The sequence below is a fragment of the Rana temporaria genome, chromosome 2, assembly GCF_905171775.1.
Source record: "Rana temporaria chromosome 2, aRanTem1.1, whole genome shotgun sequence".
Taxonomy (NCBI): Eukaryota; Metazoa; Chordata; class Amphibia; order Anura; family Ranidae; genus Rana; species Rana temporaria.
Genome location: NC_053490.1, coordinates 244,991,899 through 245,005,654, shown reverse-complemented (window position 1 = coordinate 245,005,654; position 13,756 = coordinate 244,991,899). Strand labels below are relative to the sequence as shown.

The following is a 13,756-nucleotide window of genomic DNA, read 5'->3' as shown; positions in this document are numbered from 1 at the left end:
TTATTTATTTAACTTTTTTTTTTTTTGACACTGTAATTTAAAAAAAAGGGCGGTCCCAAAGTGGTTAAAGTACGGTATATTTCCACATTTGCAGCCCAGTCTGAGAAAACCCCACTATATATTTGTGTTCCCTATCACACGGAATACCTAAAAAAACACCTTTTAAAGTGTTTCTTAGGAAAATATTATATGATAGACTGCAAGCATCTCTGAAGTTCAGCATGAGTATGTCCCAAAGGAAAAATTTAGGACATACACATGCCTCTAATTAACATACAATGTAGAAGGTAGCATCTAAATCTTTAACCCTTTATAAGGACAGACAGTGTCCAAGTCTAGTTTACAACTTATAATGCAATCTTCCAGCACAGTACAGATACGGTTTAATTATGGCAAACACAGGTTCCCAGCCCCCTTGTAAATAAAAATACCGTATTTATCGGCGTATAATGCGCACTTTTCCCCCCCTAAAATCAGGGGAAAATTGATCCCCGCTGTCTCTGAGCGCCGCCGACAAAGACGACAAAGACCGAGCTGAGTGTACTGCGCGCTCAGCCACACTGGGCTCCGCCCGCAGCCACGCGAGAGGAGCCGAACACACTGGAAATCCGGCTCTGCACAGCTCGACTGAGGCACCAAACTCAAACCCGGCAGATGCGACAGACACCGACAAGGCTGGACGGACCGGCAGACGGACACAACGGACACCGACAAGGCTGGACGGACCCCGCGCAAGGCTGCAGACGGACGCCGGACAAGGCCGCCGATGGACGCCTGGCAAGACAGCAGACGGACACCGACAAGGCTGGACGGACCCCGCGCAAGGCCGCAGATGGATGCCGGACAAGGCTGCCGATGGACGTCGACAGCAGACAGACACCGACAAGGCTGAGCATCCAAAATTGTATTTTTTTCCTAAACTTCCCTTCTAAGCTTGGGGTGCGCGTACATGCTGAAAAAGTACTGCATGCTGAAGCATATATTTAAAGATATCAATTTCAACCTTTTACAAATAGGTACAAATACATTCACTGCAATATACCATACCTGAAAAACATCTTCATTGGTCTTGTTCTTTGTATCAATGGCTGAGTCAAATAGTTTCAAGAAAAAATCAAAGGAGAAATAATATTCCTGAGCCAAAGATCTCAGAGACTTTAAGACTGAATATAAGACCGCCCCTTGTTGAGCTATGGGGTACAAAGTTTCTCTCACTTGCAGCAGGTCATTTAGGTGTAATCTGGCTTTCTCCAACTCATTTGAAATCTTCAAAAGGAAAATAAAAATATCAAAGTAAAATTTCTGTCTTAAAAGGTGTTTTTCATGTTCACTGACAGTAGAAATAAAAATTGTCTACATCTTATAAAGGGGTGAATTTAATAAAGGCAAATTGACAGCTCACTATGCAACTTGCAAGGGAAGTTTCACTGTGCAAAAGAATTTTCTCTAGCTTAAGCCTCGTACACACGACCGGTTTTCACGTTGGGAAAACTGCCATGAGAGCTTTTGGCCGGGAAAACCGGCCGTGTGTATGCTGCATCAGAGTTTTCCCGACAGGAAAACTGAAAAAAAGAGAACCAGCTCTCTTTTTTTCCCACCGGGATTCCCGGCGGTTTTTAACCTGGCATTTTTCCTGTGGGAAACACTGCGGTGGAGCATACACACGGCCGGGATTCCCGACCAAAGCTCTCATGGCAGTTTTCCTGTCGGGAAATCCGGTCGTGTGTAGGGGAAAAAGTTACCGAGCAAGTTCTCAGTTTTCCCCTTGGGTTTCCCGGTGGACTTTTTACCGCCGGGAATCCCTTACGTGTGTACGAGGCTTTAGGGAATGAGGTGAAGCTCTGCTTACTTTCATTATTCCATTACGTGCAAGCAAAGCAGCTGTTTTGTTTTGGTTTTTATATGATTTTCCTTGTATGTGAGTGGGTATTCTTTGCAAAGTGACATTTTACTACATTCACTAAGCTCCAGGGAGAATTCCCTTGCAAAGTGTGAACTTCCTTTGCAAAGTGAACAACCTCTTTGCCTTTTTAAATCAACCCCTGTTATTCAAACGAAGCAGTCAACATCCCTCTCTTGAATCTTCTGGCATTGAACTGATTGGCACCCTTCATGTGCTTGTTAACATTACTTGAGGTGTATGGAAGTGTTCGGCTACAAAGATCTGTGATTGCAAGTATTTAAATATACAAATGTCTTGGGAAGGGTACAAGCTGTCACGATTTTTCCACATTTTCTGAATGTTACTGCCACCCAGCACTTATTTTCATATAGTAGTATTGTGGTCTTTGGGATTGAGCTCATAATCTTACAGCATTGGAGTTCAAATCTTGATTCCATCTTGTTGCACTGCATACCTTTGTGTCTCTTCACAGGCCTCTATCCTCCTGAAGTCCAATAACACTCTAAACATTAGAATGTGTCTGGCTTGTTTAGTAAGACAACAGAGATCAATAAGGATGTGCTAAATTATCAACCAAATTTTAGCTTACCGTCACTAGAGATTTTGCATTTGATATAGATAGGTTAGGGCAATGTGTGCATCTACATTGCTTCTTTTTTTTTTCTTCAATTCTTTATTTTAAAGTATTTTTTTTTTTTTCACAAAGATACTTGACAAGCTTTATTTCATACATCTGTGTGTGTGTTTGTAGCAGTTAAAAAAAAGTATTAAGACTGAAATCCCTTCTAAGACAAATTGGGACTGATGAAGCGGTTAATCTTTTCTATAAATCACTGCCAGTGTGTCCAGTGCTATACAAATTAGCTAAATTATTAGATAACAATGCTGGATTTGTAATGCACGCCACTTACTTTTTTCTTTTCCTGTGAAATAGCAACAATGTTAATGTCACTGGTCACATTGTTTAACTGCATAGAAAAAAAACATTCTCTACTTTTTTTTTCCAGCTCCTTTATGCTCTTTTGATAGTCCAGGATAATGTTGGCCATTTCCTGAAAAGCAAATCAGATGCATGCATTATTATCTATGATAGATAGATAGATAGATAGATAGATAGATAGATAGATAGATAGATAGATAGATAGATAGATAGATAGATAGATAGATAGATAGATAGATTAAAAAATGATTAATATTATAATGATTCAAAGAAAGCATTTTCTGTATAACTGGTATATACAATGTAAGTAAACATGGGAAACATAGGTAAGGTAAGGAAAAATAACAAAAATGCATGCATTGGGAAAACCCAAATTTACTGTAATTTACAGAAAAGTATTAACTGTGGCACTTTTTTTCCATTAACCAAACCAATGTTTTCTTTGACTTTGCTTTAGACATTTAGTACTTTGTCAGTTTGAAGCTCTTAGCTACTACCAGAAGCATGGAAAAATTTAAGACAAATGTCTACCAAGAAAGTCACATTGTGGAACATTCGGCTGAGTAAAAAATCACTGCTTTATTAAGAATTATTGCACACTACAAAAACAAAACCAAAATAATTGCCTTCCCCTAAGCAAGATTAAAAAACAAGACAACGTTGTCTATGATCAGGAAATGTATTTCCCAATGGCCTTAACAATGAATGTAGTTTACAACCTTTTCTGGAGGCATAAATCTTAATTCCTAATTTTTAACTGTACTCAATTGGTGAAAAAACGCTGGTTGCCCCCAGTAGAGTATCTCTTTAAGTTCAGTCTCTTCTCTTGTTGTCCCTTTTTACCCTACCTCTTTTGTTAATTGGGAATATCTCGGTCCACTTCCCGTTGTTGTAATTTACCAGAACTCTCTCTAGCTAGTACTACCTTCTACATCTGATTTGTAAGAACTCAGCAGAATTTTAGCTATAATAGCATAATGAATGTGGAGGAGAAGTGGCAATGCAAGACATCTAGTGGTAAAAAGGTATTATTACACTAAGGAAATTATATTTAACCACTTACCAACCGCCTACTGCATATTTACTGTGGCAAGTCAGCTCTATTGCGCAAAATCACGTACCTGAATGTCATTTTGTGCAATAGTTAATGAGTGGCACGCCGACGGAGGTGCGATCGGGTGCTGATACAAAGGGGACACAGGGGATGCCAATCAGCGGGTCCGGCGGCCCCGATGTCCGCTGGCCATCCACAATCATTCCCCAGAGAGGCAGAATGGCATTCTGTAAACAAGGCAGATCACCATAATGGCAGGGCAAAAGATGGAGATCGGTGTTCCTGCTAAGTACGAACACAGATCTCTGTCTTCATCCAGTTAGAAAGCACTCCCTAGGAGCACACTTAACCCTTAAGTACACTTAACCACACATCACCCCTGATGACAACCCCTTCCCAACCAGTGTCATTAGTACAGTAACAGTGAACATTTTTAGCACTGATCACTGTATTGGTGTCACTGGTCCCCAAAAAAGTGTCAAATGTATCAGTTAGGTGTCCGATTTGTCCATGTTGCAGTCCCTTTAAAAATCCTTTTTTATTAAATTTTTAGAGGGACTGCAAATCACTAGTAAAAAAAAAAAGTTCAATAAGCATATCCCATCATTACCAAAAAAATGTAGCTAAATACATATTTGCCTAAACTAATGAAGAAATTAGATTTTTTTTACAAAAACATGTTTTTTTTGTGTATAGCGCAAAAAATAAAAGCCGCAGAGGTGATCAAATACCACAAAAAAAAGCTCTATTTGTGGGGAAAAAAAGGACATCCATTTTATTTGGGTACAGCGTTGCCCAACTATTCAATTGTCAGTTAATATAACGCAGTGCCATACTATACTGTATGTGTGTGAAGGTAACTTTTCTTCATGGTACCTTGAAGACTTACCATTAGCTTGCTATAGAGATTTGGCTGAAGTTTTGCAAAAACTCTTCTTAGCAAAAATTCCAGCAAACTTCCTTCAGAAAAACTGTAATTAATAATAGTTGTACCACAACTTATTTCAGTGTTAAGACTGGGTTCTAACTCATCAGCTGCAAGATATAGTCTGAAGTGGTCTGCACAGAGGAGCCTGTGCCCATTGAAGGATATAATTGAGGAAGTATCTGAAACAAACAATAAGCAATTTAATGTAAAATAAAACAAATACATTTGTTAAATACGGAGCATAGTCATATGTGCGTCGTTGCAACTATATTAGCTCGATTTATTTAATATATTTTTATTGAAAGAAAAAAATGACATTGTAATAAGAATATATAAGCACTTAATTGCAGTACTATAGAAATTACAAAAATAAGCAGTAAAGAAGAATTTACTATCAATGCCAACAATAGCTGCTGTTGAAAGTACTTTCAAAAATATTAGGTTTAGGTCTTGCAGATCAAATATGACAAAGTAGGGCATAGTTGGTCAGATTGGTGTAGAGACTTCCAAAGGATTAGAGAGGCAGAAGTTACAGGTGCACACATGGAAGGGGTTATAGAACAGTAAGCCTTAGGAGGAGCAGAGAGGATTAGTTGGGTGACATTTTAGGACAAGATTAGTTTTGTAGCTCAGAACTATGGGTTGCTTTGTATGTTGCTGTCAGTGTTCTGCATTTTATTTGCTGGGTGATCGGAAGCCATTGGAGGGATTGGCAGATTGGGGTGGAAAACACTGAACGGTTGGTAAGGTAAATGAGTCTGGCAGCAGCATTCATAATAGTCTATCCGAAGATAGGAACTACAGCATATGGCTGTTGACCAGGAATTTAGCACTCCTTGAAGTGTCGGATTCAGAAGACCTTTGTAATACAGCAGCAATTGGTAGTGCAAGGAGCAGAGGAGGTTAGTAATAAATTTCATCTGTCCAGAGGGCACATTTTTGACCATTTAGATTTTTTAAACCTGTACCTGCAAAAGAACAATCCTTCCACTGCTCTCAACTGAAATCACATATCACTGACCTAAGGAAGTGAGATCTCTGTTCTTGTTTTTATCAAATATCTGCCTAACTACCTGTTTCTATCCAATCTCTATAATATAGGGTGAGCACCCTTTCTATTTTTTAAGACTATTGATTTGTGAGCTTTTTGAAAAGCATTAACATGGTTGTAATTATTGCAAACGCTATATTAAAATGCTATGTACTGGACAGTTATTTAACCTCTTTTGGCCTTTTGTTTTGTTACATACCCTGTGAAAATTTTCAATAAAATACACAGGGCATATGTAGCATGCCATGTCTCTCTCCTCCTGGCTGCTTCTCCCACAGGTCTTTCCTGCAATTCCGAGACAGTCAAAGTGACAGACAGGGCTTGTTTACTTGTTGTACTGTATATTACAGCAGTGATTGCAGTTGCTGTTGTAAAAACAACACTTCTGATCAGTGTTTTTAAACATTGTTCAGTAGCATCATTCAAGAATACAGTGTGATGCTATCGTTACACTGTATTTAGGTGGTAATAAAGGGATGGCCTTTGATTTGAATATGATGTCAGTGAAAGCAACCCTACCAGCAAGAAAATAAATAAATATACAATACAATGTGTTCCTACTCAAACTCGTATTAATACTTAGCCAAACACTTATCACACTTAAAGGGGTTGTAAAGGTACAATTTTTTTTCCTAAATAGCTTCCTTTACCTTAGTGCAGTCCTCCTTCACTTACCTCATCCTTCGATTTTGCTTTTAAATGTCCTTATTTCTTCTGAGAAATCCTCACTTCCTGTTCTTCTGTCTGTAACTCCACACAGTAATGCAAGGCTTTCTCCCTGGTGTGGAGTGTCGTGCTTGCCCCCTCCCTTGGACTACAGGAGAGTCAGGATGCCCACTAACACACAGCTCATTTCTCTATCTGCAACGTAGAGAACGTCCTGAGTCTCCTGTAGTCCAAGGGAGGGGGCGAGCGCGACACTCCACACCAGGGAGAAAGCCTCGCATTACTGTGTGGAGTTACAGATAGAAGAACGGGAAGTGAGGATTTCTCAGAAGAAATAAGGACATTTAAAAGCAAAATTGAAGGATGAGGTAAGTGAAGGAGGACTGCACTAGGGTAAAGGAAGCTATTTAGGGGAACAAAAATTGTACCTTTACAACCCCTTTAACCACTTAAGGACCCATTCACGCCGATATACGTCGGCAGAATGGCACGGCTGGGCACATCCACGTACATGTACGTGGCTCTTTAAGCGCAGCCATGGGGTCGCACACGCGCCATGGGTGCGTGCACGCGACCTGGTCCGAAGCTCCGTGACCCGATCGCCGCTGGAGTCCCGCGATCGGTCCCCGGAGCTGAAGAACTGGGAGAGCTGTATGTAAACACAGCTTCCCCGTTCTTCACTGTGGCGCTGACATCGATCGTGTGATCCCTTTCATAGGGATACACAATCGATGACATCACACCTACAGCCACACCCCCCTACAGTTAGAAACACAAATGAGGTTATACATAACCCCATCAGCGCCCCCTTGTGGTTAACTCCCAAACTGCAACTGTCATTTTTTTTTACTTTAAACAATGCATTTTAAATGCATTTGTTGCTGTGAAAATGACAATGGTCCCAAAAATGTGTCAAAATTGTCCGAAGTGTCCGCCATAATGTCACAGTCACGAAAAAAATCGCTGATCACCGCCATTAGTAGTAAAAAAAAAAATTATTAAAAATGCAATAAAACTATCCCCTTTTTTGTAAACGCTATAAATTTTGCGCAAACTAATCGATAAACGCGTATTGCGATTTTTTTTACCAAAAATAGATAGAAGAATGAGTATCGGCCTAAACTGAGGAAAAAAATAATAATAATTTTTGGGGTATTATAGAAACAAGTAAAAAATATTGCATTTTTTTCAAAATTGTCGCACTATTTTTGTTTATAGCGCAAAAAATAAAAACCGCAGAGATGATCAAATACCACCAAAAGAAAGCTCTATTTGTGGGAAAAAAAGGACGCCAATTTTGTTTGGGAGCCATGTCGCACGACCACGCAATTGTCTGTTAAAGCGACGCAGTGCCGAATCGCAAAACCTGGCCGGGTCCTTTAGCTGCCTAAAGGTCCAGGTCCTAACTGGTTAATTAATTGCTTCTTGCCCTTCTCTCTTTAGTTTTTATCTTTCTACTGATTTTTTTATTAATATTTCAGTTTTAATACAATATTTTTATCTAACATTTACATTTTTTTTCATTTTTATTTATTTTTCTTGTTGCCATTTTTGCCCTGCACTAAAAAAATTAGAAGAATTTAAAAAAATGCCTTTATTAAATTTGTAAATAACTTTGCAATGCTTTCAACCAAAATTTTGTAAGTTTGCCCACTTACAAAGAAATGAAGGGCCAGATTCTCAGAGCAAGTACGCCGGCGTATCTACTGATACACCGGCGTACTTTCAAATTTGCCGCGTGGTATCTTTAGTTTGAATCCTCAAACCAAGATACAACGGCTTCTGGCTTCGATCCGACAGGCGTACGGCTTCGTACGCCTTCGGATCGTAGGTGCAATACTTTGGCGCCCGCTGGGTGGAGTTCGTGTCGTTTTCCACGTCGGGTATGCTAATTAGCTTTTTCCGTCGATCCACAAAGGTACGCGCGGCCGTCGCATTCTCTTACGTCGTCGCTAGTCGGCTTTTCCCGGCGTATAGATAGACTTGCCATGTTAAAGTATGGCCGTCGTTCCCGCGTCAAATTTTTAATTTTTTTTTTGCGTAAGTCATCTGTGAATAGGAAAGGAAGTAACTCACGTCTAAGTTCAAAAAATGACGTCAGTGCGACATCATTTCGCGCAAAAGCACGGCGGGAAATTTCGAAATGGAGCATGCGCATTTCAATCAGCACGGGGACGCGCTTCATTTAAATGAATCACGCCCCCTACCCGCCCAACTTGAAATACGCGCCGAGAAAATACACTATGCCGCCGTAACTTACGGCGCAAAATCTTCCTGGATTCCACTTAGAGCCAGGTAAGATACGGCAGCGTAGCGTATCTCTGATACGCTGCGCCAGGGCAATTCTCTGTGAATCTGGCCCGAAGGGTCTATAATTTTTATCATAGATGTATTTTAAATGATAGAGACACAATATCAACCAAAAATCTAGAAAAAACACATGATATTGGAGTTGCAGTTCAGTGAGTAAAATAAATATTTGAACCCCAAGCAAAACATGACTTAGAACTTGGTGGAGAAACCCTTGTTGGCAAGCACAGAGGTAAGACGTTTCTTGTAGTTGGTCATCAGGTTTGCACACATCTCAGTAGGGATTTTAGTCCATTCTTCTTTAGGGATCTTCTCTAAATCCTTGAAGTGGTTGTAAAGCCTCTATAATATATTCAAGTCATCCCCTCTGTTAAATAACAATATGTGTCCCAGTGTCCCGGTGCTCACAAGGCTGCTCACCTCTTTCCTCTTCCAGGCTGACAGCTACAGTGGGAGGAGCCGAGAACTCCCACTGACGTCAGCCGGTGTCAGGTACCTGATAGGAGACCGAGTTGATGAGATCAGACTCACTTATATCTCCTGTCCTGGTTTTACTGAGGATGAGACAGAGATGACCAAAGGATAAGAGGGACATAAGTGCCTGATGTGGAAGATCCCGGACCGGCAACTTGACAGGGTTCTGCAGACAGGAGCAGGCTGTGATGTGCATAACAGGAACAGGAGACAGCCAGTCAGGCAACCAAGGTTTAACTGAAGCCAGAAACATAGGCAGTAGCAGAGTCTCAGGAATAGCTCAGGCCATCAACAGAAGGCAGCACGGAACAAAATCATAAACAGAGCCAGAGTCAGGAACAGAGCCACGTCAGAGGTGGGTAGCAGCACAGGAACAGAATGCTGAAACAAGGTCAAGAATAAGCCGGGTCATAAACTAGGAGAGCACACAGGATCAGATCAGGATACAGGACACAACTGAAGATCAGTCAGCAAAGACTATGAGGCTAAACTCCCTTTAAATAGGCTGTTTGGTGCCAAGAGGAATTAAGCCTATGCGCATTTGCATGCACACGAGCATTTGCAGACTCCTGCACGCATGCCTGTTAGCCGTTCAATGGGAAAACCGATGCACTTGCACACATCTATGTGCCAGACATCTCACAGGGATTCCCTGACATCCGGGGAGGAGAGAGGAAAGAGAACCAAGCAGTCACATGAGAGCCAGAGAAGATGTAAGGTAGAAATCTGCATCTTTTTTATATAGCACAAACACTGGGACACATATTATTATTTAACAGATGGGATGGCATGAATATACTATAGTTATTATTGCAGCAGAAGAGGAGCAGAGTGGCATTGTTACAAGCTGACAGGCAGGGAGGGAGGGTCAGAGGTGTACAGAGGAGAGATGCAGATGACAGAAGCATGTAAACTGACCACAGTGTCAAGGTTCAACACCCATGATAAACCATGGTCAGTTTACAGGGGAAAGGGGAGAACCAGGCAGGATCAGCTACGTATTTTAGGTTATACAGGGGGCCAAATTGCACAGTACAGGCACTGTACTGTATAACTTTGCTTTAAGGGAACAGAATATATTTTTTTCTCAGCTTCTGCCATATATTTTTTTTTAGGAATAAGGTCTGGAGACTGGCAAGGCCACTCCATGACCATAATATGCTTCTTCATGAGCCACTACTTTATTGCCTTGGAGGTATGTATTGGATCATTGCTATACTCGAAGACCCATCCTCGACCCATCTTCAGTGTTCTGACTGAGAGAAAAAGGTTCTCATCCAAGATTTTACATTACTTGGCCCTGTCCACTGGCCCCTCAATGTGGCAAGGTCGACCAGTAACTTTAGCAGAGAAACAGCCCCAAAGCATAATGTTTCCACCTCCACACTTGAATGTAGGGATGGTGTTCTTAGGGTCAGCATTTTTCTTATAAACACGGCAAGTCAAGTTAATGCCAAAGAGCTCACTTTTGGTCTCATCTGACCAAAACTTTCTGCCAATCTTTCTCTGAATCATTTAGATGTTCATTGGCAAACTTCAGATGGGCCTGTGCATGTGCCTTCCGGAAAAGGGGGACCGTGTGGGTGCTGCAGGATTATAATCCATGGCGATGTATTGTGTTCCCTAAGTTTTTTTTGGGTGACTGTGGTCCCAACTGCCTTGAGATTATTCACAAGCTCATCCCATGTAGTTCTAGGCTGATCCCTCATGTTTCTCATGATCATTTTTACCCCATAAGGCGAAACGTACGAAGCCCCGCTCCTCTCCCCCTCCTCCATGGTGCCGGCATTCTTACTGTAGGCACCCCGCTGTGGCTTTACAGCTGAGCATGCACTGAACATGTGCAAATCGCGCTGCACGCTGTGAATGGCCTGTGGCGTGTCCCAGAAGATTGCAGGGAGGGAGGAGAGGTGAACTTCCTTCTGGCTCTGAGGAGCCCTGGGAGGAAGAGGGAGTTGGAGCTGGATGGGTATCTGCACCCCCCCCCCAAAAAAAATTACATGCCAAATGTGGCATGTCAGGGGGTCACTGTCACTTAAAGCAGAAGTTCCATTTTTGGGTGGAACTTTGCTTTAAATTGACAGGAATAATCTGTGTACCACATGAGCACATACTCTAGCCTGTCTGTGGGAGCCAGAATTATTGTTGGTTGGTAGGGGATCAAATGCTTTTTTTACTCACTGAATTGCAACTTAATTTACAACATTTGTATCATGTGTTTTTTCTGGATTTGTGGTTTATATTCTGTCTCTATCATTTAAAATACACCTTTTATAACATTTATAGACCATTCATTTATTTGTAAGTGGGCAAACTTTCAAAATCTGCAGTAATTACATTGCATCTTACAATAATTATTTTTGCCACTGTACATCACAGGAGTCTTCAGTAGGAAAGGAGAGGCTTTCTCAGCCAAGCACACCCTCTCCTGATTGCATGCCTGAGCTAAGGGCAGATGGATTCCATGAGCCCTTACTCAAGATGGCCAAGGCCAAAAATGCTAGGGGATGTTTTTCAAAGTGATTTTTCAACAAAATAAAGCATGAAGACATGGATGGATGGGCAAGTTTGCTCTGAATATTACAAATTAATTAAACAGCATTTTTGGTTTGTGGTGCTCAGATCAACTGTAGTTCCACTTTAAGTAATGTATTGCTGAATCAATAGGTTCATAGCAGAAAAGTAAAAACTGCCCTGGGTCATAGGGGGTGTACAGGTGTGAGAGCTGAACTGACTAAAAATACTGCAAGTTTAATATCACTAGCAGGGCAAAAGGAAAAAAAAACATTTTGCAAATCCACCGAATCAATATTAGGAATGTGAATTATCAAGAAAAAAAATATCACACCCATAAAAAGAAATACAGCTGAACATTATAAACGCTTCATAAGTACACAGCAAAGCTTGAGGAAAATTAAATGTGATGAAGCTGTAATACTGAATTCATTATGTTACTATGAATCTGTAACAGCCTAAACACAGTAAAAAGTAGCAAAACAGCATTGGAAGTTATGGCATCACGGCACATTAAGGCAGCTGGTCTAAAAAATTGTAAAACATACTAAGCTATCAAATTCTAACCATCTCTCTGTAAAGTTGATATAGCTCTCTGCTGGGTAAATCCTTTGCAGGTATCTGTTTTTATGTAACTCACAGTAACTTGCAGAAATACAAAATATGCTTCTGATAATTTCAGCCTGTGCAATGTATATCACAATTAAAACTAGTACAGGTATGACAATAGAAACAAGTATAGAGAATTATAAAAAAAAGTTGTTATATTGTGTACTAAAACGTTTATTGAGAAATGGTTACATACTTTATCTATACAAATATGTAGTGGTTTTATACTCACTTTCTTTCTTCCTTTATAGTAGTCAGAAAAAGATTTTAAAAATTAAAAATATTTAAAACCTAAATATAAAATATTGCCTATTAGTAGTTTGCTGTCTGATTTCAAGGCAGAATGTATCACTAAAAGCACCTGTTCACATTTTAAAGGCTCTCCGTTTACTTATTTTATGAAAACAAAAAGTGTTCTCCTCACTTATCGGAGAGCACATTCTGAAGTTGCAGCAAAACAAATTGGGACTCAAAGTAGACTGCAACTGCAACTGTCCAGTTAGCTAGCCCATAGCACTCTGAGAGAGCTTTGTCATGTAGCAAGAATATATTTGTAAAACAAAGGTTGTATGTACACTGTAGAAACAGATGTAAAACAACAGTTACAAATGCATACAGTTTTATTAAAAATAAAATGTTGTTTTATATATGTCTCTATTTTATACAGTGTACAAACAACCTTTGTTTCACCGATTAATATTTAAAGTGGTAATAAAAACTTATGTAAGTTTGCTGAAGTGACTAGCCTCAGGTAACACAGAGTGATGAAAAAAACCCTCCCAAATAAGCTGTACCTATTTATCTGAAGCCCTCCACAACCTTCCAAAGCACACTGATCGGATAGCATTTCTTAGCTAGTTGGAAGGGGGCAGGGAGTGGACATCATGCACTGCACAGCACAGAGCAGAGAGCTGAGTGTAATCTAACACCCATAGATGTGAGCAGTCTATAGCATTAGGGTGTTGTCAGGAAATTTGGGGTTAAAAGAATACGTATAAAGTCGCACATTGTATATTTTTCATAGTGTTCCATATTCATATATACTATGAACCGAAGGACAGCCATTTTCCCTGTTAAAGTTTAAATTAGGTTCTTAGGCATGAATAGACATTGTTCTTAGGTTGTAAGGAGTCTGGCATATGGAGTCCCAGGTTATAACTCAAAGGTTTTAGGACTCCCAGTAAGATAAACAAGATGAAAGGCCTTGCATAGCATGACACAAAAGAACTGGTATGGTCTTTGTATAATGAGACCAAAGGGGCTTATTCGCAATTCCGGTGGAATTATATATATGTTAATTGTTTCTT

General features: G+C 40.3%; 1 protein-coding gene across 1 annotated transcript in view; it reads right to left on the bottom strand.

Annotated features, from left to right (window-relative positions):
* LOC120926622 (dynein beta chain, flagellar outer arm-like) overlaps positions 1-13,756 on the bottom strand; it is a 533,844-nt gene that overhangs the window by 210,275 nt on the left and 309,813 nt on the right. Inside the window, 3 exon segments of the mRNA XM_040336739.1 lie at positions 1,048-1,266; positions 2,815-2,955; positions 4,787-5,004. Coding sequence (XP_040192673.1) covers positions 1,048-1,266; positions 2,815-2,955; positions 4,787-5,004 — 578 coding nt within the window.